Genomic DNA, 23,013 nt, shown 5'->3' on the forward strand with positions numbered 1-23,013 from the left:
TGTTGAAAAAGTGAGGCGGTGGAATTACATATTGTGTTTTTTTGTTCTGTAAAGAACTTTTGTTTTGTACTATAATGTTGAGAAACTACCAGCACATGAGATAAAATGCACTTATGCTGCAATGATATTATATTGTATCATGAAATTTCAAGATATAGAAAAAACATTGACTTGACATGAATGTGGAGTCATTACATCTTTAGTAAGCAGCTGATTTTTTTCTAAGTACACAGCTATGTGATAGTGACAGTAGTTTTTTATAAGGGTTAATGAAGTGGCCTTTTTAATGGGGTGTACAGGGGAGGCTGTTTAGTTTATCCTTACTCCTGCAGTAGCAGGCAGATCAGCAGCTCTCCTGACATCGCCCTGTCGGCTGCTTCGAAAGAACCTCCCTTTCCTCCTTTCAACCCTCTGCACCCACCCCCACCACTGTGTCACCTGTGTGGAAGCCCCAGAGCCTGGGTGCCAGAGGTAATTACAGCATGTTGGAGCTCCCAGTGGAGGGCAGCGCTGGCAGGTCACTGCCCAGACAGGGAAGGGTGGAAACCAAGGACAGAACTCCAGGAAGGCTCCTGTCTTGGTTGGTGGAGGAGTCAACCTGGAGGAGTTGGAGCAAAACAAGGCAGGGAGGAGGGGAGGATGGAGGAGGTAGGAGGGAGGAAAGCGAAAGGTGTGCTGTTGTGGTAGTGAATTTAAAATCAAAGTTGTCATAGACCAGATATGACAAGCGATAGACATAGCAGAGGTAAGATGAAGGAGAGAGGAAAAGACAGTAACAGGAGTAACGTTTAACAGTGAAAAAAGACAAGAATTAAAAATGAGAGAGAGCTAGACAAAAGACAAAGTGAAGGAGGACGGTCGGGGCTCCAGTGTGTCTTGGTGAAAGTGGAGTGGGGTATATAGTCTGGCAGAGGGGCCTGAGGATCCTCCACTACTGTCACCTTGGCTCTAACTCTCAGTACTGGTCCAACTGTCAACTCAGCTCTAAATCTAATAGTCCAAAATGGAGTCCCAGCCTAAAGTACTGTGTGTCTTCTTGGAGCGTGGCCTATACCATACGATTAGGCTACCACAAATGACATATTGTGTTTTTGTGCCTTACCATGATTGTTTATCACTTCAACATGTAAAGCAATGTGCTGGGTTATTTATTACCGGCTTGTCCTTTTTCTAGGATATCACCTTTTAAAGTGTGATTCACAAGTTTATTTCATAGATCTAATTATAAATGTAGTTTAGAAGTATGAAAAGATACACTTCAGACTTCGTTGATATCCATTTACACATAGAAGATTTTAACGAAATACCATTCATTTCCTCTATATATTAATTAATATGCTAGGCACTTTTTACAGTTTTTTTTACAGGTATCAGATTAAATTTGAGTATGCCATCCCTCAGCTGTGTCAACGGTAAATGAAAGGGATATATTTGTGCAAGTAGAGTAAGCAGATGAGGAAAAATGCCTGAAATCTGCCTTACAGTCTGAGCCCTGGGCCCTTTTAATCTTGTTGTTCTGGGCTTGCTTCCAGCTACTTTGTATGTATGTATCTTAAATGGTGCACAACTGTTATTAAAATCCCACGAGGAAAGCTGCCAACAAAGCAAAAAAGAAAGCTCCTTCCTGACGACACCCATGGGGTGCCTCACATTTGTTTGTCGGTTCGCTTTCATTACATGTCGGGGTGATCTGCACCGCAACTCCAGCTACATTCCAGTTCGCTCACCCAGCGCCCCCAAAAAATGGGAATGGGAACAGATCCAAACTAAGAGTTAACTGTTTTATAGTTGCTGCACAACAAATAAACAAACATCTGGAAGCATTCAGAGCAGCCCATTAGAAGGGCTCTGGGCTTTGCCAAAAAGGGGTAAATGATGAGGAATGGGCTGTCGAAAGGCTGGCGGAGACAGGGGAGAGGCCAGATGACGGAGCTGTGGGTGCTAAGCACTGCCTTTTAGAGCTCAGCTGGGCTCAGAGAGATCTACACCTGCTGCTATCTCCTCCTCCCCTCCTTTCCTCCACCAGACATCTGGATGGGATACATGACTAATGGATGACTAAACTGCTAGTGTTGAAACTTAGCTATTGTCATTATGAAGGGAAAGGTTGTTGGTTTGACTGATGACTTAATGTTCTTTGCACAACGCACTTAGTAAAACTAAAAGTGAGTTTGACGGCTTTAAAACATGTTAATGCATCAAAACCAATATACAGCTCCCTAACGTCGGTTTAGTGTTGCTTGATTAATAACCAGAGCTGTTTATATTATTATAACTGCATGGATCACATGCTGTTATCAGTATAGATATTAACTTTTCATAAAGTCCTGGTATTTACAGTGAACACATGGGCTACTGGTTACAGAATGTTTTGGTAAATGAATTGATACATTACCTCATACGTCTGTTTATTTACCCTGGAGTTGTTTTCCATGCTTATCTTGAGTGATTCTGTTCTTTTCTGTTTGATGTCGCTCTGTAGTATGTAATATGAATGAAATTAAACTCTCATCTCACTGCTGATAATCTTCCCATTCTGGTTTGGACCGCCTCGGCATGTTCCATGAGTATGGAAATGTCCTCTCTGGAACGTGGTGAGAAAAGACAGAGCACCTTTTGACGTTTCCCATTAGACACATGTACGTGCTCTGCAAGACATTTCACTCAGCCTCGTAATGATTATACCAGCAGGATCTGTCCCCTGATAAACATCACTCTGAAACACAAAGTCTTGCATTGGCCCCCACACAACTGAAATGAGAAAATGGAAAAGAACAAAGTGTAAACTTTTCCTCCACATAGTCCAGATTAACATTTGCAGAGCAGCTTTCTGTAAACTTTTTTTTTTTAAACTACAATGTATCAGTTCAACATCGAGAAATGACAGATGATGAAACATTTCATAGAGAATGATATATACAGATCCCTCTGCCAGCTACACACCATGAGCATGTGTTGAGTGAGCCTCTGCACTAGGCTCTAGGAGGTGAATTGACGAAGTAAAGACATGGCCTTCTTCCCGGGTAGAGGGATCATAAAAATGTTTCCCAAGCACTCGTCACGGCATGAAAGTTTAATTTATTTGCAAAGTTTGCCAGTCTGTGAGCTGATGAGGTGTCTATGATTGGCTTCTTATGACATTAAGATTTTCCTCCACATAGAGCAACAGAAATAAAAAAAACTACTATTTAGTCATTATTTTGTATGAACATACAAACTTGCCCTCACAGGGCAGATATAAAATACTATACTGCAGTGGTGGGATGTGGCTAAGTACATTTACTGTAATGAAGTATAGTTTTCTGCCCCTTTATACTTCTACTCCACTACACTTCAGAGAGAAATATTTTACATTTTGCTCCATTACATATATTAAATAGCTGTAGTTACCACTTAGATTTCAGATTAAGATTAAGATTTTAAAATATAAACATGTGATCAGGTTATTTAATATAAAGCATTGTGCTACATCCAACATGTATATTCATATGAAGTTTTTAAAAACTAGCTTCATGTTGATAATATTAAAATGCTGTTTTTATATAAATAACTTTATTACATTCAGGACATCTTGCTGATAAAAAATATGTTTTTTTAATTTAACAAAAATAAATAAAGCAGGTCTTTTGCTTGTAATTAATTATTCCAAATTTTAAAAAGTAATATGCAGAAGATAATATAAAACAAATATGAAATTAAAATAAAACTAATTTTAAAAAGTAATTTGCTTCATACACACTCTGTTCTTGTGTACATACATACATACATACATACATACATACATACATACATACATACATACATACATACATACATACATACATACATACATACATACATACATACATACGTACACACGTACGTAATTAAGTATTATTTAGTGTGTGTGTGAGTGTGTTGGCACTTTCATTTCTATTAGTTGTTAATCCTGTTCAATATACGTTTTTGTAACCCCGACTTGTTTGGAATGAACAAGGACCTGAAAATACAGTCTCATCAATCTATTCTTTGGCGAGGTAGCTCCTGCTGTATATCACAGTGGTATATACTCCCCGTGTCTGAGGACAGGCTTTATTTCCTTTATGCGAGTCAGATGATGTGATATTATTCCTCCCAGGAGTAAATTTGCTCTGCAACATGAATATCCATTAAAGCCGGCCTATGGAGATGGATGAGGGGAGATGGGAAGAGGCAAACTGGGTCTGCAAACCTTTACCGCGACTTCACAAAACACTGCACTGTCCGCATCCAAAGTGATCAGAGCTCATTTTTGGAGGCAGGCTTGTCCTTGTTATTACTACCCTGGAAATCACCTCTACATTTTCTCCTTCAGAAGCAGGTTAGATTAAAATACCAGGATAACCTCCTCAACTTCCATGACAGGCTTAACTGCCGAACTGTGACGTGCCAGCTCTAAACTACTTTGAGAAAGCTGCCTTCCACCAAGTGTCATTATCTCTCCGTTATTAGATGCTACTCCGCTCACAGTGTGTGAATAATTCTGTTTGTGCTGGGTTTGGGGAAATGTCAGTGACACTATTGTTTTTTTACTTTGCTGTTTGATGTAGCTGAGAGAGTCTCCTGAGTGTCTTGAGTTCTTAAACTGATGTTGGACGTATACAGCAAAAACTTAAAGTGAAAAGATAGGGCTGTCAGCTTCTGAGCCATTTCAGGATATTTGTCTTACTAGTGGTATAAAAGTAATTTCTTTCTCTCTCTGATATTATGCTTTAATAAAGCCTGTTTCATCGTCAAGTTTAAAGTATGCTGGAATTGTTTTGACTAAAGTGATCCAAATAATCTCATTATGATGCCATAAATATCTCATAGACTAAATTTGACATTTTCTATATAATGTTATTAATCTAAAGGCAACATACAAATTCATCTTCTGCTGCAGTTTTTGTAGAACACCTACATTGCTTTATAATGAACATCAAGCATTTTGAGCACTGAGCCTGAAAGCAAACGATCACAATTTTGAACTCCTCCATCCATCACCGCTGAAATATGATGATTACAAACTTTGAACCATTTTCTCAGCAGCACCAAAGTATGTGGCCTCCTAAATCTTTACTGTCCAAAACCACTGCAGACAAATCTGTTATTTATGATGATACAAACCAAACTGGACTCACTCAGTAAAACTTGCTCAGGCACAAACAGACGCAAGTTTCAGGCAATATGTTGGCTTCTACTTCAGACGTGTCAGACCAAGAGACAAGGACATGAATTCCTGCCAAGTTGGCCCAACCCTCTTGGAAAAACAAACTGCTGGTGTTTTGGACTTTGGTCTACTTCCCAGTTGCACTGGTCATTTTCAAGTAGCAAAACATAAATCACCCAAAGTAGATTTTACTGCTTGAATCAGCTCCGGAATTGGTATAGCTAATACTATAATTATTTGTCCACCATGATTTGTTGTTGCGGTTTTGGATAACTGATATTTGGCCTGTACTTTCCAGCCATACTTTCAGTCAGAAGTTGGAGCAGTTTTTTGTAGCCTTTATGGGTTTCAAAGGTAGGAGTCCATCATAGTAATTTAGGATGAGGGTTAGCTGCCAGATGGTTTTGGATATTTTTACAGCAGGATGGATGTTGGGTCCACCAGTTTCTGTGTCAGTACCCCTTGAAACAAATTGCTCAGTGAGCAGGCGGAGTCTGTCTGCGTGAGGGCGTTTGCTACCCTTCATTCTGATGAATAGCTACTAACATGCTGGAAGATGCAGGACAACTTGTCATGCTAAAGGGGACAGGTTCAGACCTCAATAAGTCATTATAGCTTTGTAATTATTGTATATTACCAGGGATGTCTACACAGATATACACAATGTCTCATATTTAAAATTCTATGATACAGCAAGATAACAAAATTAGATGTAATACCTGTTAAACATATTTGTCTTGTTGGTTTATGTAGGGTTATATGTCTTAATCAGGGTGTTTTTAATAAATTATGTTCTGAGTAGACTGTAGATCGTAATTCTAGGCTAACTGATCTCACACAGTAATCATTCAAGATGAAAAAATGCTTTAATTCTAGTCTGGTTAATGGCTCCAACAAATTAGATTCCAATTCACTTGGTGAACAGTTTATCATGCTGGTTGACAACACATTCTGCATGGCTTAACAGCTGTGCTTCATCACCAAACTTTTCTGTCAGACATAATCGTAAGGGAGCTATACATGGCATGGATTCACTATTATGTAGAGAGAAAAGGGGCCACCAGTGATAATTTACAGAGCTAAATAAAGTGGTGTCCTGTTAGCAGCCAGGCTCTAAGTGGCAATCACACTGAAACAGCTACCTCTCCTGGTTAACCATGTAGTACAGTATATGAATACAAAAAAAAACCAAGATGAATGTTTTTGAGTAGACACAGACATTCACACACGTGGAAGCAGTGCCTACCTATGCATAAAATCACACTGAGACAAAAAATTACACCACAAATAGAAAAAGCCAAAGTTGAGGTAAAGATGTACTGTAAGTCTACCGTCTTTACATAGACGTATCACATACTGTACACCTTTTAATATATTGCATTGGAAGACAAAATCCCAATTTTGACAATTATCTCCATGGTCATGACAGCAAACATATATATTTGAAAAAAAGGGCAACTCCAGAAGGATGATCCCAGTTTTATATTTCGGATGGTTATGGAAACATTGTAGACACCAAAGTAATTTATATTATCTGGGAACTCTGCAATACTTTGGAGCAAATATCTTGAGCTATTTGGCAACCAGACAGCTTTTAAACAAGGCAACAGTTTAGCCAGATTATGTAATCCATTTTTTATGGTTATACCAAAAGTGAATGTGCCTGAAACGTGGCTATGCATAGGAAATCTTTTCAGGAACAGACAAGTACAGTAGGTCAAAGTTGACACAGGAAGTCTCTCTAGAAACAGTGATGGGTGTTTACAACCTACAGTTTGATTCATGATTTCACTGGTTGCTCTCATATTCTTTTCCCAAAAGGTTGGCTAACAGGGTTTTAAAAACCTGTATGATAGTTTGACTGCTAATATTTCTTGCCCCCTTTGACTTCATTGTAGCAAATGGCCTATTTCCCAGATCCCTCTGATTATCTGGGCGAGTTTTATTTTACTATCATCCATAATGATGACCTAAACTATGAAAATAATTTAAATAACAATTATAGAGAATCTGGGCTTTTGAGTCATGAATAGTCATTAATAATTATGATTAATGTGGTTATAAATAACATTTTGTATAAAGTAGATTTTTTGAAAATTACTCAAGATTTTCTAAAAGAAACTAAATGAGCACTGCGACATGGGTCCAATGGGCTTGGTTTTTCCTTTCATGCTGCTGCACTCTCTTAAGTTATATACTGTAGTACTGTCAGGATACCTGGTCATTTCCTGAGGGCTTTAATAAGCTATACGAACATTCTCAAGTGAGTTTGACAATGCATGGTATTGAAAACATATTTATGCAAATTCTAGAGTTAGTAAATTACTAAAAGTAAAATATGTTCTTGTGTGATTCACATGTACATATACATTTCAAGTGTATTCCAGTCATTTAAAGTAGACATGACTTCAACCATCATTTCTTTGCAGTATTGTGGGTCCTGAAACGTCAAACACAAACACATACACACAGTGACACACTCATTGCCAGGTATCCTCAATGCTCCAGAGCTATTGTGGCGGAAGAGCTGAACTCATCTGTCAATTACGGTAAGCTCCAATGGGCCATTGTCTAAACTGTTTTCTCACTCACTGGTGAATCCAGTGATTTATTGTCAACTGCCTGGGCATCAATATACAATTGGGAGACACTAAGCTGTGATGTCTGAACACAAACTATTGTCAGAGTATCAGCATAGCTCACATTAAGTGCCATTTAGATTATTCATTGCATTGGGCTGTGTGAAAGCCTTGTTTGGATTTGCTGCTAATAAAGAGAAGAGAAGGCCATGATCATATATGCTGGGATTCCAGTGCTATGGATTTAGGCTTCTTTTTATTTCGCATTCACTATCCAACTGAATGAACAATGTCCGAGCTGCACAAACACAAACGCAGTGTCGCAGATTTGTGGGTCAGCTTGTCTTGCCCTGCCTTAAAGTCCATAAGGTTAACTGGATATGAGTGTCACAGCGAATTTGTTGAACTGACATGAATTTAATCTCTATTAAAATATAAAGGGGAGCATGTAAGTAGCAGGTCTTTCATGTACTGGCATCCACATTCTAGCTCAACCAATGAAAAGAGCAAGGTCACTATAATGCTAGGAGTTCCAAAACAACCTTTTAATCTGTCACTTTGATTTGCTAAAGTTACTTTAAACAGATGTAGCAGGTTTCTTTGTCATCATAATATGAGCGGACAAGTTATTTCACCATCATTATTTAATTTGAAGATAGTTTCTGGCATGTTATGTCGCTCCAGTGCAAGACCATTGGATAGACTGAGTCATTTTGGTCAAAAACATGAATTTAGCCCAGACAAGTGTGTACTCAAAACTAAACCTTCAGAATTGGTAGCCATCAAATCATATCATATCTGCTCAGAGATATGTAATTATTTGATGTTTAGATTGTTATGTACTGCTGTAATATATGTGCCTTATTACAAAATACAGCGGAACAGTACAGTAGAAATTTCATTATGAAACTGAAAACTTTGAAAACTTTTCCATTCTTTGGGCTGCTGAGTGCCTGGAGACCCTCAAAAGAAAGCTAAAATATGTCTCTCTATTTGACACCATTAGCAAGTTTTAACACATAACCCTTGGCAGCGCTTGCCAACTGCTCCACACCATTTTAGGCATCCTCTGCAGCAACAGTTCTGAATGAAGGATTTGGACAGTTGGACAACAGAGTTAGGAGAAGAGGGCATGATATTGGATAAAGTGAAATGAACATGTCCACATGTCTGCCAGCGGGATTCTTTGTTTGCACACTGTGACCCTGAGATGCAATATCTCAGGGCTAGCCAAGTGTTTGTTTTGTGCCCTCTGATCCATGTCCATGTGTTTCAGGTTAAAATAATGAGCTTGGTTATATTTTCTATCCTTTGCATTATACCCTTGTGGTAAAGAGTGAAAACATTGTTTTATCGGAGTACCTCTACTGTAGAATATGTTGTACCATTGCCTTTGTCATTGTTTTTGCTTTATGTAGCAGCCAGAAGATTTTAATAGCTGAACTGAAAGGATGATATTAAGATAACCTTGGGAGAGAAGCGATAACACAGCCATGGGCATCTGTCCCTCCTGCCATCACTAACCCACTGTGACATTATGGCTGAGGAACGGCTCAAGCTACTGCACTAACAGTTTATTTGCACCTTTTATACGATACTTGAAGGGATGGCTTTTTGTTATTGTACAGTTTTGGAAATTGCCTCCTTGGTCAGCTTGAATTGTGATATGCTGTTAGCCATTAGACTATGGCGAGGTAATCCTGACAAATACAATGAACAAATCAAAGATATTAGTGCTGTGATGTGCAGTCAATAATATTTGGCTTCATTAATTCCCATGCCCTGAGATGACATCCATCCCCTATTAGGTTTGAAATCTCATCCCCTTATCCTCTATACCTCAGCTGTGGCTCAACCAAGCAGCCAAGCAGATAATACGCTCTGAGCTCTGAAACATGTACCATTATAATTAGCTTTGTCAGGTCCTAGCCCCTACAACCCTCATGCAGATAATATGATAATATGTCTTCATAACCGGCTGACCTTACATGCTCAATATTTCTCCCCTTATGAAGATTACATGTCAATAAAGTAATTGAGTCCTGGGGTGTGTGGCAAGTGAAGATTTAGGTTATTGGACTTTTCAGGGCAGTGATGTACGAGCATTATTATTCTACCTGTCAGGAGATGTGCAGGGGGTTGGGGACAGTCCGAGAGTGTATGGGGGAGAGAGAAAGAAGAGAGAGGCAGGGGAGAGAGAAAGGGGAGGATAAGGCAAAAGAGAGGGGAGGGCACAATAAGACATGAAGTGAGCCAAAGAGAGACACGGAAAAGGGAGAGTGAGGGACACGGAAATGAAGAGAGGAGGTAGGGAGGACTGAGGAGAGCAGTAGAGGCAAAATCATTTCTCACAAGGAGGAACAGATCCTCAGTTAATCATTCCCTTGTACCTCCATCTCTCTGTCCCCTCCCTCACTCTCTGCATATGAACAGGGGATATGTCATATTAATTAAGAAAAGTGGAGTTACAGTGGAACCATCCGTCTGAATGAGGTACAGGGAGGCCAGAAGGGTATGAAATATTCTACACAACACAAACCTATCATCACCTCTGCCTCACTCCTGATTGGCTACTGGGGGTTCATTAGTTTAAATTCTGGCATGAAATGACGGCCTGTAATTTGACACAACCATATATATGAGCAGTGTATGATGTCACCAAGAATACATTTTTCATCACTTCTAACTTAAATAAAAAACAATTGCAATATTTCTTGGTTTACGTGCATGCTGGCTTAATGCCATATATACTTTTTCTGTAAATATTCTATTTTCATATTCATAAGAAGCACAGAAATGAATTAACATTTTACCCATCACATAATCTCCTCGTTGTAATGACGTCCAAATGCTCATTGTGATTAAAACAAATAAACAACAACCAAAAAATACAAACTTGGGTTAATTTTCCTCTATACCCTAATTTAAAACATAAAGGTAGAATCCCTGATCTTGAACCTGCACATATGGAGTGATCTGCACTTTTATTATTTTCTTTTTTTCTTGACACATGTAGTGACAAATCGTTCTAAATGCCGTATGTCAAGGAACTGTTTTGTCCATCATAATTTGACTGTCAGTGCGAGAGACAGAGGAAATGGGATGTGAAAATGAGTGTGGTCGATTGAGGTCCGACAATGAAGGTTACACACATTTTCGGCTGTGAGAGAGACAGAAGCAGAGGACACACAAAGGCAGGGTGGGAGAGCAATGTTAAAGGATATTTTACCATGTCCTATTGGATTAGGCCTGGAGATTGATATCTTCCAGTCAGATGAAGCTCTGATGTGAGTGATCCAGCCCCTCCATCATTGTGACATGTGGCTCTTGGCTAACGCTCATCCGTGTTGATGGGCACACCCTACGCCACAAGGGCCCTGGCGAACATACCCACCTTCCTCTCTCCCCATCTCTGTCCGCCTCACTCTGCCATCTCTGTTCTTTTATTTCTATTGCCCTTCTCCCCTGTTTTCTGTCACCATGTCATGTCCAATCACTGTCCGGCTGGCCAGGCACTCAGTCGGGCAGGCAGGGAGCAGGAGCCCCAGGTAGAGAACTGCCTAACAGGCGTCAGGATGGGCACTGAAATGACTCTAATAATGGGGTCCCCGTGTGGCCAAGACAGGCCAGTCAGTTAGCAGGGCCAGGATGGGGAGTAATAAGTGTTTGATGTCTGCAGGGGAAGGAAGTGTGAAGGAGTACAGCCAAGCCTGGGCACTTCGGTCAGGCAGGTGCAGCCGGCCAGGGTCTGAGGGGAGCGACTGTGGAACAAGACGTCAGATTAGTATTGATATGTGTCACACTGGAGGTTGCCGGGCTGTTTGTTTAAGAGAGTGTCTCAGACTGGTAGCAGCCGTACGGTAATTGATGTCTCGCTCAAGAAGACAAGCTAGAGGACAACCTGATGCCCCTGGTGCTAAAGGCAAGAGCTTTATGAAACAACCATTGTCAATTTAATGTTGTGATGAAGGAAGAAATTACTGCACAATATGCGCTTTTATCATTAGTGCATGTTTTATGTATGTGTAAAACTCAAGCAGCAGTTTCTCTGGTGGCTACATTTTCTGGCCATCTCCTTTGTGATGGAAATTGCCACTGACAGGTAGCGAGGTGCCATTTTGTCAACTGATGCATGAAGTCCATCTCTGTCGTGTAGTTGAGTTTGGTTAACATGGCACTTAGTGACTGACATTGCTTTAGAGGCGGCAAAACACTGTCATTGTCATGTCATTTATCTTTTGCTTACCAATTTCCGATGTGTTCCTCGTTGAATGGCTCGCTGAACTCTTAAAGCTTTTAACAGTTTCAAGTGAGTTTCGGTGCCCTCTAAGTATTAACTGTATCTCAACCCCACAACACATTTTAAGCCCTAATATCACAGGGAAAAGGTCGCCCAGCACCATCCACTGATAAAGCCACTGCTGTCCTTTCTAATATGGCTATCTAGTTACAAGCTGCTTCCCTTTGAACAGTTTTATGTGGTTGTAATTGACCTGACAATGGGGTTCATTATGCAGTCCCTTTCATGCTGTTTTGCCTGATAATTATTATTTAATGTGTTCGGATGGCGAGCATCATTAATTCATCCCTTCCTCCAATGTCAAAGAGATGAACAGTGAAGTTATCACTCTCTGGTGATTAATATTATGCTCTTTTGTTATTGAATCCTGTCCCAGTGATTAAACCTTCATTGAGCGACTCACCAGCCGCTCTTATTAACGGCACCATTACCGAACACAGCCAAACCTCTAATTGCGTTTTTCACTTTTTCTTTCTATTTCGGTCAGGGGTTTCAACCACTTATCCGCGCTTTTCTTTTAATTAGAAATCCTGGGTGTAATGAAGAACACAATCGATCAGTGTCAGGCCGCGTGTCGTGCCTGTGTGGTGATTTGTGATCCACATGTTGACGGAGAAAATGAGCACTTATGATTACTGGCATCATTAGTGGTTTTATTTGCCCTTAAGGGTAGATGAACCCTTTCAATAACTCTAGCAGTAAATAACCAACATGTCATTATTGTGCTTACGGGAGAGAGTTTCTTGTATGCAAGGTGTTGTCAGTGAATTGCCTAGATTATATCGGATGCCTTGAGAAAGGCGCCCCAAGGGGATTTAGGACTTTGTAAACCGTCTCAGTCTCCCGCCTTTAACAACTCTCCTCTTATCTCCCGACTCCAGAGCTACTGTAACCAGTATTCTCTCCTGGCTCTTTGTGGAATAAATGTCACTGAAATTAATTTTACCATTTTATTTTTTCATTAGACCCCCCACAACGGTAATCTATTTCTTCAGTCAAAATTTATGTGCCCCAGAATTCAATTTCCTTCCCATCCTCATAAGTTGGAAGTACAAAGACTGATAGGCATTTATCTGGTTAACTGTAATTCACCCATCAATGAATAATGCCATCCTCAATTTAAAGTGTTTGATTATAGCCATTTAGTGAACTGACATTGATGGAGTGTAATTTTTCAGACGTGAACCAATGTTGCCGATAAGTTTGAAATATAACCGATTCATAAGGTGTGCGATCCATTGCATGTCTAATTATTAACTACTGTTTTGTTCTATACTTTACTTAAATGTCTCTGTTTAATTTGTCCACATTGACCTTAATCACTTGACTAGCCTCTTTTATAACAATAGCTTTCAGTTCCTGAAGTATATGAAAACATACATAATGGGTTATTGTTGCACTTTAAGCAGAATCATGTGACAAAATCAAGCTGGTATTGATCAAAGCTGGTTGAGCCACGACCCAGCAACCTCCCCCTGACAGCCTATCAGCCTGTGGCAATAGCAAATCTTTCAACTATCCATCTCCCACTCTCACACTCTCTCCCTCTTTTGTATCCTTTGTCGGCCCTTTGTGTATGTGTATTGTTTTTACCTGAGTCATGCACACAGTTCCTAAATCCTTTTTCTATCTCGTTCGGTCTCTGAAGTGAAATGAAATGTAAGTTTGAGCTGCAACAATGGGAGCAAAAACACAGTACATCACAATTAATTAACGCTCGAGAATGTGTTTGTATACATTTGTGTTAGTACTGTGATGGAGAAACTTGATGATTTAATGAGTGGAAGTCTAACCGCTGCTGACTGACAGGTAGTATACAACATGGCAGGAAAGTATTTGGAGAGTCTGATGTTAGAGCCTCATCAAATGTCAACAAAGAAGGCAACAGTTATGCTGTCATTCTCCAGTGTAACAGACAGGAATATCTCCATGGGGGCTCGAGTATTACTGCAAATTATAATCAATTAGCAGTTGATTTCTAATAGTGGGAGCCTTTCCTTATATTTCTATAAAATGGCATATTTATTAGTATTCATGCTGGACGTTTAACTGTCCTGCATGCCTTGCTATGCACTCTGGCTGGCTAGAGTACTCCTTCTGTTGTAGGCAGTATAATCCCTGCTTTCCTTCCATCCCTCTTTCTCTCTGCCTTCTCCCCAGCCACTGCCTGGATGAAAAATGGGGCACATTTCCCTGATAGCCTGTGTGGATGTGGAGAGTATAAATGGCTAATGAATTACAGATGAACATTGACACAAATTAATCTTCCTGATGTCCCAGGGTTATATGGCAGCTATTTAAAAGTTTAATCAATACGCTGAAGTTGAGAACATGCAGGCGCTGCAGTTGTTTGGCCGCAGTAACAGCCAGGAGGGAAACAGGGAAGGCCTGAGCTCAGGGCATGCATCATAATGACAGCTATTTATGTGTAATGGACTTAATATTTTTTATTGGGAGGGAACAAGTTACACGCCCGATTTTTGTTTGAGACCCAAGGTAGACAAGTGACTCCTCAGCTGTTAGAATGGTTAACTGATTGGAAGATGAGTCTATTAGTAACGTAAATAAAGGTAAGGATGGATTTTGTTTCAACTTGTCATATTAAGTCTTAATTTCTTTCGTGAGAAATGTGCATCATAAAAATGATAATAAGATGGGGCTAATCTTAGTGCCATCAATACGTTGTACTTTCCCCTTTGCTCTATTACTTACGGTATTCGGTACCCTCTCCTACACTCTCCCCCGAAATACACTACCAAATCACTGAAAATCTAAACATCATTCTACCAAAACACCAGCACTACCTTTCAAAGCAATACAAACAGTTCATCACGTGTAAAACATAATGATGGGAAATTTCAAAAAATACAATTACCATCACAGTAGCAGCCTAATTGTAGTTCACTGTTGGAGGTGATGAAACTTACAAATCAATGCAACGGAAAATGAATGAAAAATTTGGTAAATCAAGTGATTTCTAAACAACAGTGCAACAGATGACAGACAGACAGACAGACAGACAGACTGACTGACTGACTGACTGACTGACTGACTGACTTCACATACCCGTATTCAATATATGACTTTCATAATATTTAAAGGGTACTTTCAAAAGAAATACAAATTAGCAAACCTACACACATTAACATACATAAAGAATACCAATACTAAGTGAAACATCATAATTTCTCTCCATGGCAATATGCCGTGTGTGCCAGCTCGCCTCTCAGTGGGCTGAATCACAGTCCACTGGCTGTTGGTTTATGGGACGCAGGGGGGTTATCTATCTGCAGGCCTCCCTATAGAGAGGAGGTGCCGACTCCATCTCATGACGTTGGGCTGAACTGATAAAAGGACAGCCGGAGATGGATCGTGTCCACAATAATAGCCCTGGCTCACAGCAGCCTACGCCCCAAGCTCATAAGTCACTCTCACACCAACTCTTATGGATGCTTACCCCCGGCTCAATCTGACCCCATCCCCCACCTGCCCGGCAGTGTTATTTCAACCCTTGGAGATAATATAGAAAGTGTAATTGACTTGTTAATTGGCTTTTTTTCTCAAAGCATTTTTTCCCTGATGGATGGCAGCACTGATGGAATTGTCGACTAAATGGCCAATGTAGAGGGTGGGAGAGTTTGGCAGAGGAGGCAAAAATCAGCAATGAAAAAAAAAAAGGAATCAAAGAGAGCAAATAAAAGAGTAAAGAGTGAAGAAAAAGACAGAGTGGAAGCAGTTGAGAGGCGAGGATAGATATGAAAGTACGAGACACTAGGAGTGGAGGGAGTGGATTCATGCCGAAAATAGATAACCTTGATGTTAAAAGCTACATCCGTCGGATGTGTCTTTCTGTGACATATTGATGGCCCTTGAAAAGAGTCAAGCTGATTTTATGCAGGGAACAATCATTAAACCCACTCCATCTCACTCCTCTCTCTCCCTTGTAAGTGTGTGTGTGTGTGTGTGTGTGTGTGTGTGTGTGTGTGTGTGTGTGTGTGTGTGTGTGTGTGTGTGTGTGTGTGTGTGTGTGTGTGTGTGTGTGTGGGTGGGTGGGTGGGTGGGTGGGTGTGTGTGGGTGTGTGTGTGTGTGTGTGCTGATTAAATGCAGAGTTTTGAAGCAGACTTTGTGATGTATTTGGCTAGGAATCCCAAACAGAATCCCTGGTTGTAGTGCTTGACTTGAATTTAAAAGAATAACCTTGAAGAAAATCAATATGGACAAAATATTCACCTGATAAACATTTTTCAGCTGTTTTAAGAGGTTTAGTACATGTTTGACTATGGGGTCCCCATAATAGCAACTATTAGGATTATAGGGCTGACAAGCTTACCGTATCTCAATGACACTACCTGGCTGGTACCTCTGCACACCACCAGTGACAGAATAGGCCACTGTCCCATATTAGAGCATTGACACCCAAGAAAGCATGATAATTATTATTGTTATCATTATTATTGTCACTACTCCTTTAGTCTTAAACTGTACCTTGACTTTTCCTCTTGTCAAATGATAGCATGTCTTCAAGAGAAACGTATGTTTAGGTAGAAAAATACCTAGATCATTAAAACCCACAGTCCTGGCATGTATTTAAATATGAAAAGATATATTTTTGAAAAGTCATTGCCTGTTGAGCTATGGGCGTATTGGCTCAGTGGTGAAGAATCAAGTGTAGTAGTCTAGAGTTGCATTCCAGCTTAATATAGTAGCAATATATTCAATTTTGTCCTGCTGACGATGTGAAACATCTTGAATCTCTGCAGCTCTACAAACACAGGTCCAAACCTGAGACCTGAACCCGGACTGTCAGAGTCTGACTGCAAAATTCAAACTTGACCCGATTCCCAAAGTTACATTTATTCTTTATTTTATCCTTTACTGAACTTAAAGTTTATGGGTTAATGCAATGCCTGTGAAAAATGTGTTATTTGTTAATGAATTTTTAGATGATATAAATCTGTTAAAATACCAAGGAGAAAGTTCAGGTGGATTGAGTTTCTGCACAAATTGTAAGTAGTATGTCCATCAGAGCCAAGAGCATGAGCTGGGCTGCTGAAGCTAGACATCTTGAAATCTCAGGAACTAATGACATAGTCAACGACTATTAAACCATTGTTTCAGTGTGATTTTGTACATCAAAGCCATAAAGTATCATGGATAACACTTTTGTCAGAACTCGAGTTAGAATCTTCATTTGTGTGCAGGAAATGGTTGAGTGCCCTCATACTTTATCTAAACGATTGGTATGTTCAGAAAACACAAACTTTTGTTACCATATGTGTTGATTTGATATTTAAGCACTGTGCATAGGAGGCTTTGTACAGCTGGCTTACTCACACTGTGGCAGAATGGCCCATCAAGCCCCCGTAGAGAGGACACATGCTTTGGGTAATCAGCTCTGAAAAGAGAGAGACTGTCTGATTATGAACTAACACTGCAACGTTCACCAAGAGGAATATACAGGATACAGACTGTACAGCCTTTTAATAAAGACAAGAGGGCAAGCTACTCCCCTTAAAAACAACAAGGTGCCGGGTGACATATGCTGAACAAGGGCCTGATTGTTCCTCCACCAGGGCATGATTGAAACAGTTACCTCCACATCACTTTGTTAAGCTATCATTTTAATGGCTGCTCCCACTGTTCCCACTGTGTGCCATTTTTGTGTGCATGAGATGAAAGTGTGTACGGGTTTGCGATGTGTATATGGTTGGGAGTGTGGGTGTTGATTCAAGTTTGCTCCTCCATGGCTTAGGATGCGCAGAGGATTTTGCCGACTACTGGTTTTGGCACTGTACCACTTGTTATTAAGTATCCGTTCATCAGGCGAAACCCCACAGGCGTGAGCGCGGCCTCAGAAGGCGTTATGTAAGAGTAAGTTTGGCTTAGTTATACCCTTCTGTGTCTCCAACCACACCATCTTTCTCCTGGTTTCTCTCGTAATAAGAGGAAGCTCTTGCTGTGATGGGAAATGCAGCGAACTGGAATGTGTAGATGCACAAAACACACTGCTTAATGTAGTGCTGCAATGTATCCAGAGCTTGAGCCAGGTTGCACTGAAAATTAAGAGACACTTTTTCGAGGCACTTTTTCACCCACTGGGAAACAGAACTCTCCCCTGTTCTATGTTCTGCTTTTCCCTTTATTTACTCTTCCTCTTCTCCTTTGATCACAGTAGCTTCTTATTTAAAGAGCTGTTGGAGAGTTACAGGTCACATACCGCCAGAGCTATCTGATTGGTGCTGGAAAATCTCAGAATGTGTTCCCTCCAATCCTTCTCAGTCCCCACAGGCTAGTGACGAGCTCAGCAGAGTGTGAAGACTTGAGGGGCCTTTAGCTTTAGTTCCTTCATCTGTGAAGGTTATCTCTGAAAGGCTTTGGTCGCAACTTACAAATATATCCCCTCTAGGTAATGTCTTATAGGAGTCTTGGTTCTGGTACCTCAGTGGGTAATCTCTTTAAGGGCCCCGCTCCTGGAGAGAGTGAGTTTTCTCGCTGGGTAAGCTGTGAATATGTGAAAGACCTGGCGCCCATGTGATCAGAGCGCTGTGAGACACCCCAAGTCCTGTGGTGTCAAGCCCAGTCTCCAGCCGTGGCACCTATATCCCCGGGCAAATCACGGCAGCTGGAATTCACCCCAGCCCCCCCCTCCACAACTTCCTCACTGTCGGAGAAGCACATGCACACACGCGTATATGTACCCCTCACACACCGGGGGAGCATGCAGCCATGGAGCTGGTCCCGGATTTTATCTGAGGTGACAGCTCCTCACACTTCAGTGTTTGGATCACCTCAAGTATCTGGGCTATGAGGGGAAATGAGCACTGCTCCACTACAAAGTCCAGATTTAGATTGACTGAGCTTGTCCTCGGGCCTGTGGGCTGCTGCTGCTGCTGCTGCTGCTGCTGTACTGCTCCTCTGTCTGACAGACCACCCACTTCCGCTGCAAGGGACTGGTGTGTGCTTGTGTGTATGTCTGCGTACTGTATATGTGTGCGTGTGTGTGTGTGTGTGACTTGGTAGAGCCTACTTTGAAGAGTCACAGAGAGTGGGGGAACGAGAGCGATGTGTCAAGTTTGGTTAGAATTGAGGGTGGCATCAGAATATGCTCGGCACTAATATGGCACCAGTATCTCTGTCCCTATCTCTGCTTTCTGTCACTTAGTTGCCATTCTCTCCCCGCCCTTGACAATGTCTCTTTGGATTATGTGATTGGACTTAGCGCTTGGAGCACCCCTCATCCCTCTGCGACACCGCCTCTCCCATAAGTCTCTCCTTTTCTGCCCTGTCTCTGTCCCGGCCCCCCTCCTGCTATAATACACTTGATGTCTATTTAAAAAGCCTGGTGAAAGCTGTATCTGTTCTGCTGTCAGAGGATCATTGACAGCACTAATGCCACTTGTCCTTGCCTCATTTGGTGAGAGGTGACACCTAGCCACAACCCGCTACATTCATCAAGTGGCAGTGGGAGCGCTGTGACATCAGAGTCAGAGCAGACAAGCCACAGAGCACTGGGCAGCCCTCTCCCTGGACAGCAACAAGAAAGCACATGCATTCATCCTCTGAGCTGCATAAAGGGCATGTGGTTTATTAGATTACATTACCTTTGCTTAACCTTCTCTGTTCATACTGTAGAGTACATACATATTTTACTTTATATTGTTTTTTGTTGCAGCTGCACCATAAAAGGTATACTGTAGTCTCTATTGTCTAGTGTGTTTTATCAGCCTATTACCTCACATAAGCAAATACCATGCCTGTGATAATTGAGTAATTGCTTGCTGTGATGGGCCAGTGTGTTTGTGTCTGTGTGGGAGATGTAGGTGGCTATGAGCTTGTTACTTTCAGGACTCTGTCCTGAGGCCACACTGGTGTTTCTCTAGAAAAAGATGCTCATCCTTCCCAGCAGCACCTCTTCTCCCCTTTGGTCCAGTCCAGCCATTTAAAGCTACTCTGTGGAGTTTTGTAAAGTAGTTAACAAACCCGTTTTTGTTAACATTGATAATTTCTCACTGAAAATGATCGTCTATGTCCTTTTTTTTTTTAAACTACAAGCATGACCTTCACCTAGCCTGACTCTCTCTCACTCTGTTTCTTTTTAGGGGTATTCGCCAAGTGTCGCTACATCTACTATGGCAAGCACTCAGAAGGCAACAGATTCATCCGAAACGACCAACTCTGATGGACAGCTGGTCAAAGAGGGACTTGAGTGACAAGGGATGTTAACAGAATGAAAGAGGAATAAATCAATCCTTTATTTATTAAAACGACTGATGATATTTGAGCCACCTGGTCTCCCACTGGAAAAAAATATTTTATTTCATTAAAATAATTTGTAATGTAAGGGGTAATGGGTTTTTTTGAGTTAGCGATCCAGCCCCGTAGTTGCGGCCTCCTCTGCTGAGTTGGGTCTGCATCTGCCTCCTCTGCTTCCAGCTCAGAGTCAGAGTGAGAGATGACACCCCCACTGACATGATAGCCTCTAAGCATCAGCTACAGCACAACGCCAGACACACACACACAACACACACGCCAGGACAGTCTCTGTCTCGCTCTCCTTCGTTCTCTTACACACGGTCTGTGACAAACACAGCCTGCCAATTGTATCCTTTTCTTTGACAGCCATGATGGATCACCCGTCCACTTCCGCAACTAATCAAGGGTGAAAGGGCTGACGGTCACACACACCTGGGGCCTGACATGGACTCATCTCTCTCATTCTCTCTCTCTCTGTTTTACACCCTCTTTCTTTCTCTCTCTCTTTCTTTCTCTTTCTCCCTCTCCTTCTCACACACAAGCACACACAAACACATACATACCTGCTGTTTGAAACATTAAGACATTTCAAAGACATTGACATTGACAAAAACATTATCCACTCTGGTTTAACATTCCTAAGATTTCCGAAGGCCAGCTCAGTCCATCTTGTTTAGTTTGTGGCAGACTACAGAACAATTGTCCTTCTTTTGTTTGAATGAATTTTATTGAATGCATGTTGTCTTAAGTCAGATGTATTTCTGATAACTGAGTGATGGTTTGGTTTCTGCTGCAAGTGTGTATATGTTAGCACATGTGTAGAGATGTATCAAATGCAAAAACATTCCAATACTAGCTTTAATGAAGAGCAGCGTTGCAACCAAGTATGCCTTTAAGGTATATCATTATGTATTATGGTGTCATTTTTCTCAAGTTGTTTTGCATTTTCCCTCACTGCGTGTCTTATACTAGTTAACTTCTGCCTTCTGAAATATTCCCTTCATATTTTGCATTGCATTGTGATGCATTGCAAACAAAGATTAGGACATAATCTTCAGAAAATTGCCTCTACTGGAATATAGTCTCTACAGTTGTAGTGTTTTTTTAATGTTTACATTTTATATTTGTATCATCACTATGGTTTTACAGTGCATTTTAAATGTAATGTGTTTATTATTATTTCAAATACCATATCGCAACAATGTATAATGTTTCCATCTTTTGGCATCTTAGTTTAAGTTGTCCAGGCTACCTTCCAATCCAAAATGTTGACATTAATGATGTCCTATTCTGATATCAAATTGTTTTAGCTCGAAATCCTTCAAGTGATTAAAAGGGTTTGTCTAACATGTGTCTTTTGTCAAATTGCTCGAAAAGCTTAAGGTACTCCGGTTCCTTCACATTAATTCCTTCTGCCACTGTAATATACTGTATTCCTAATGATCAAATGATATTCATATTTTTTCCTGTCCAAAGCCTTTAGAGCCTTTAGAGCCAATCAAAATTTTAATAGCCCTGTGTGACTCATAATTACAACCTAAAAAGTGTTTATAAAAGATGTTCCTGACTTGAATATCTGTTCAAGTCATGAGGCTTGAATACATAACCTGCTCCTTTTAAAGGAGAAGAAGCTGGACAAACAATGGTGATGAGATCGAGAGGAGATGTTTGCTGTACATGTATTTGGGATTTGAAAGAAGCCATGTTGGGATTCAGTCCTACACGTCAATCATCCATAGACCAATGAAAAAAAGGTCAGAGATAGCCTCATGCAATGTTTGTTCACTATGTCTGTTTCTTTCTTGCTTCTATTTGCTTAAAGATTGTGTGCATGGGAGAGTATGCGTGCCTCTCGCCTGAGCTCATACACCACTTCCTACGGGACTGTATGACCATATTCCAGCTGACATCCCGTTCAGGAGCCTGGTCACTAGTGCAGGCGTTTCAAAATGACAAGGTTTATTTGTCTGTGTTTTGATATGCTCAGAGGAAACTGGGGCTGACAGCCGGAGGAGGTAGGAAGAGGGGAGCCACAACAAGTTCCCCCCCGCACGACACAAAATGTCATCCTTCCCCTGGCTGCGGCGTGCATCCAGCCATCCTGCTGAAAAGAGCAGACATTTAAAACTTTGTGACATGTGTCACAGGCACTGCCATTGAGCCAGTGCCACTGACAGAGCTGGAATTGACAGGCCCCGAGCCACCGGAGCTGGCTGGGGGACACACTGAGTTTGGTGTGTGTCACTTCTCATCCTCGTCATGGACGTATCCTGAGCTGCCACACCAACACAAACTGCGTTATGGGATGGGCGTGGAGTGCCAGAGCAGGTTGACATATGCTTGACGTGGGCCTTTGTGCATCTGAAGGGATGAATGGGGTGCCTGGCATTACAGACAGCGGATTAATTAAGGTGTGAGCCACACCCATCTACCTGTAGGCAATGCCCCCCTTGACCCTCGTCTCACTGCTGCTGCTACTTGGTAACTTCCTGGCTGAACAAATGGCACGCCACTTCATCAGGGCAGATCAGTGCCATTCTTGTATAGTAGCCCTGCAAGTTCTTCTACTAGCCACTCTACTATGTGTCTGTGTTTGACTGCTCAAAAAGAAGGAATAATTCTGTACCTACATATGTTCTATATCCATGCTTGAGTGAGCCAGAGCTGGGTGTCTGAGCAGGTATGTAGGGAATTTTGGTGTTGCCTTTAATAG

The 23,013-nt window shown here is 41.2% G+C and overlaps 1 protein-coding gene across 1 annotated transcript in view; it reads left to right on the plus strand.

Moving 5' to 3' along the window:
• Nucleotides 1–21,608, plus strand: part of lrmda (leucine rich melanocyte differentiation associated) — a 192,022-nt gene extending 170,414 nt beyond the window's left edge. Inside the window, exon 7 of the mRNA XM_054600471.1 lies at nucleotides 20,147–21,608. Within this exon, the coding sequence (XP_054456446.1) occupies nucleotides 20,147–20,226 (80 nt within the window). The 3' untranslated portion in view covers nucleotides 20,227–21,608. The remainder of the gene's footprint in view (nucleotides 1–20,146) is intronic.
• Nucleotides 21,609–23,013: the final 1,405 nt, after the last annotated feature.

Source organism: Anoplopoma fimbria, chromosome 6, assembly GCF_027596085.1.
Source record: "Anoplopoma fimbria isolate UVic2021 breed Golden Eagle Sablefish chromosome 6, Afim_UVic_2022, whole genome shotgun sequence".
NCBI lineage: Eukaryota > Metazoa > Chordata > Actinopteri > Perciformes > Anoplopomatidae > Anoplopoma > Anoplopoma fimbria.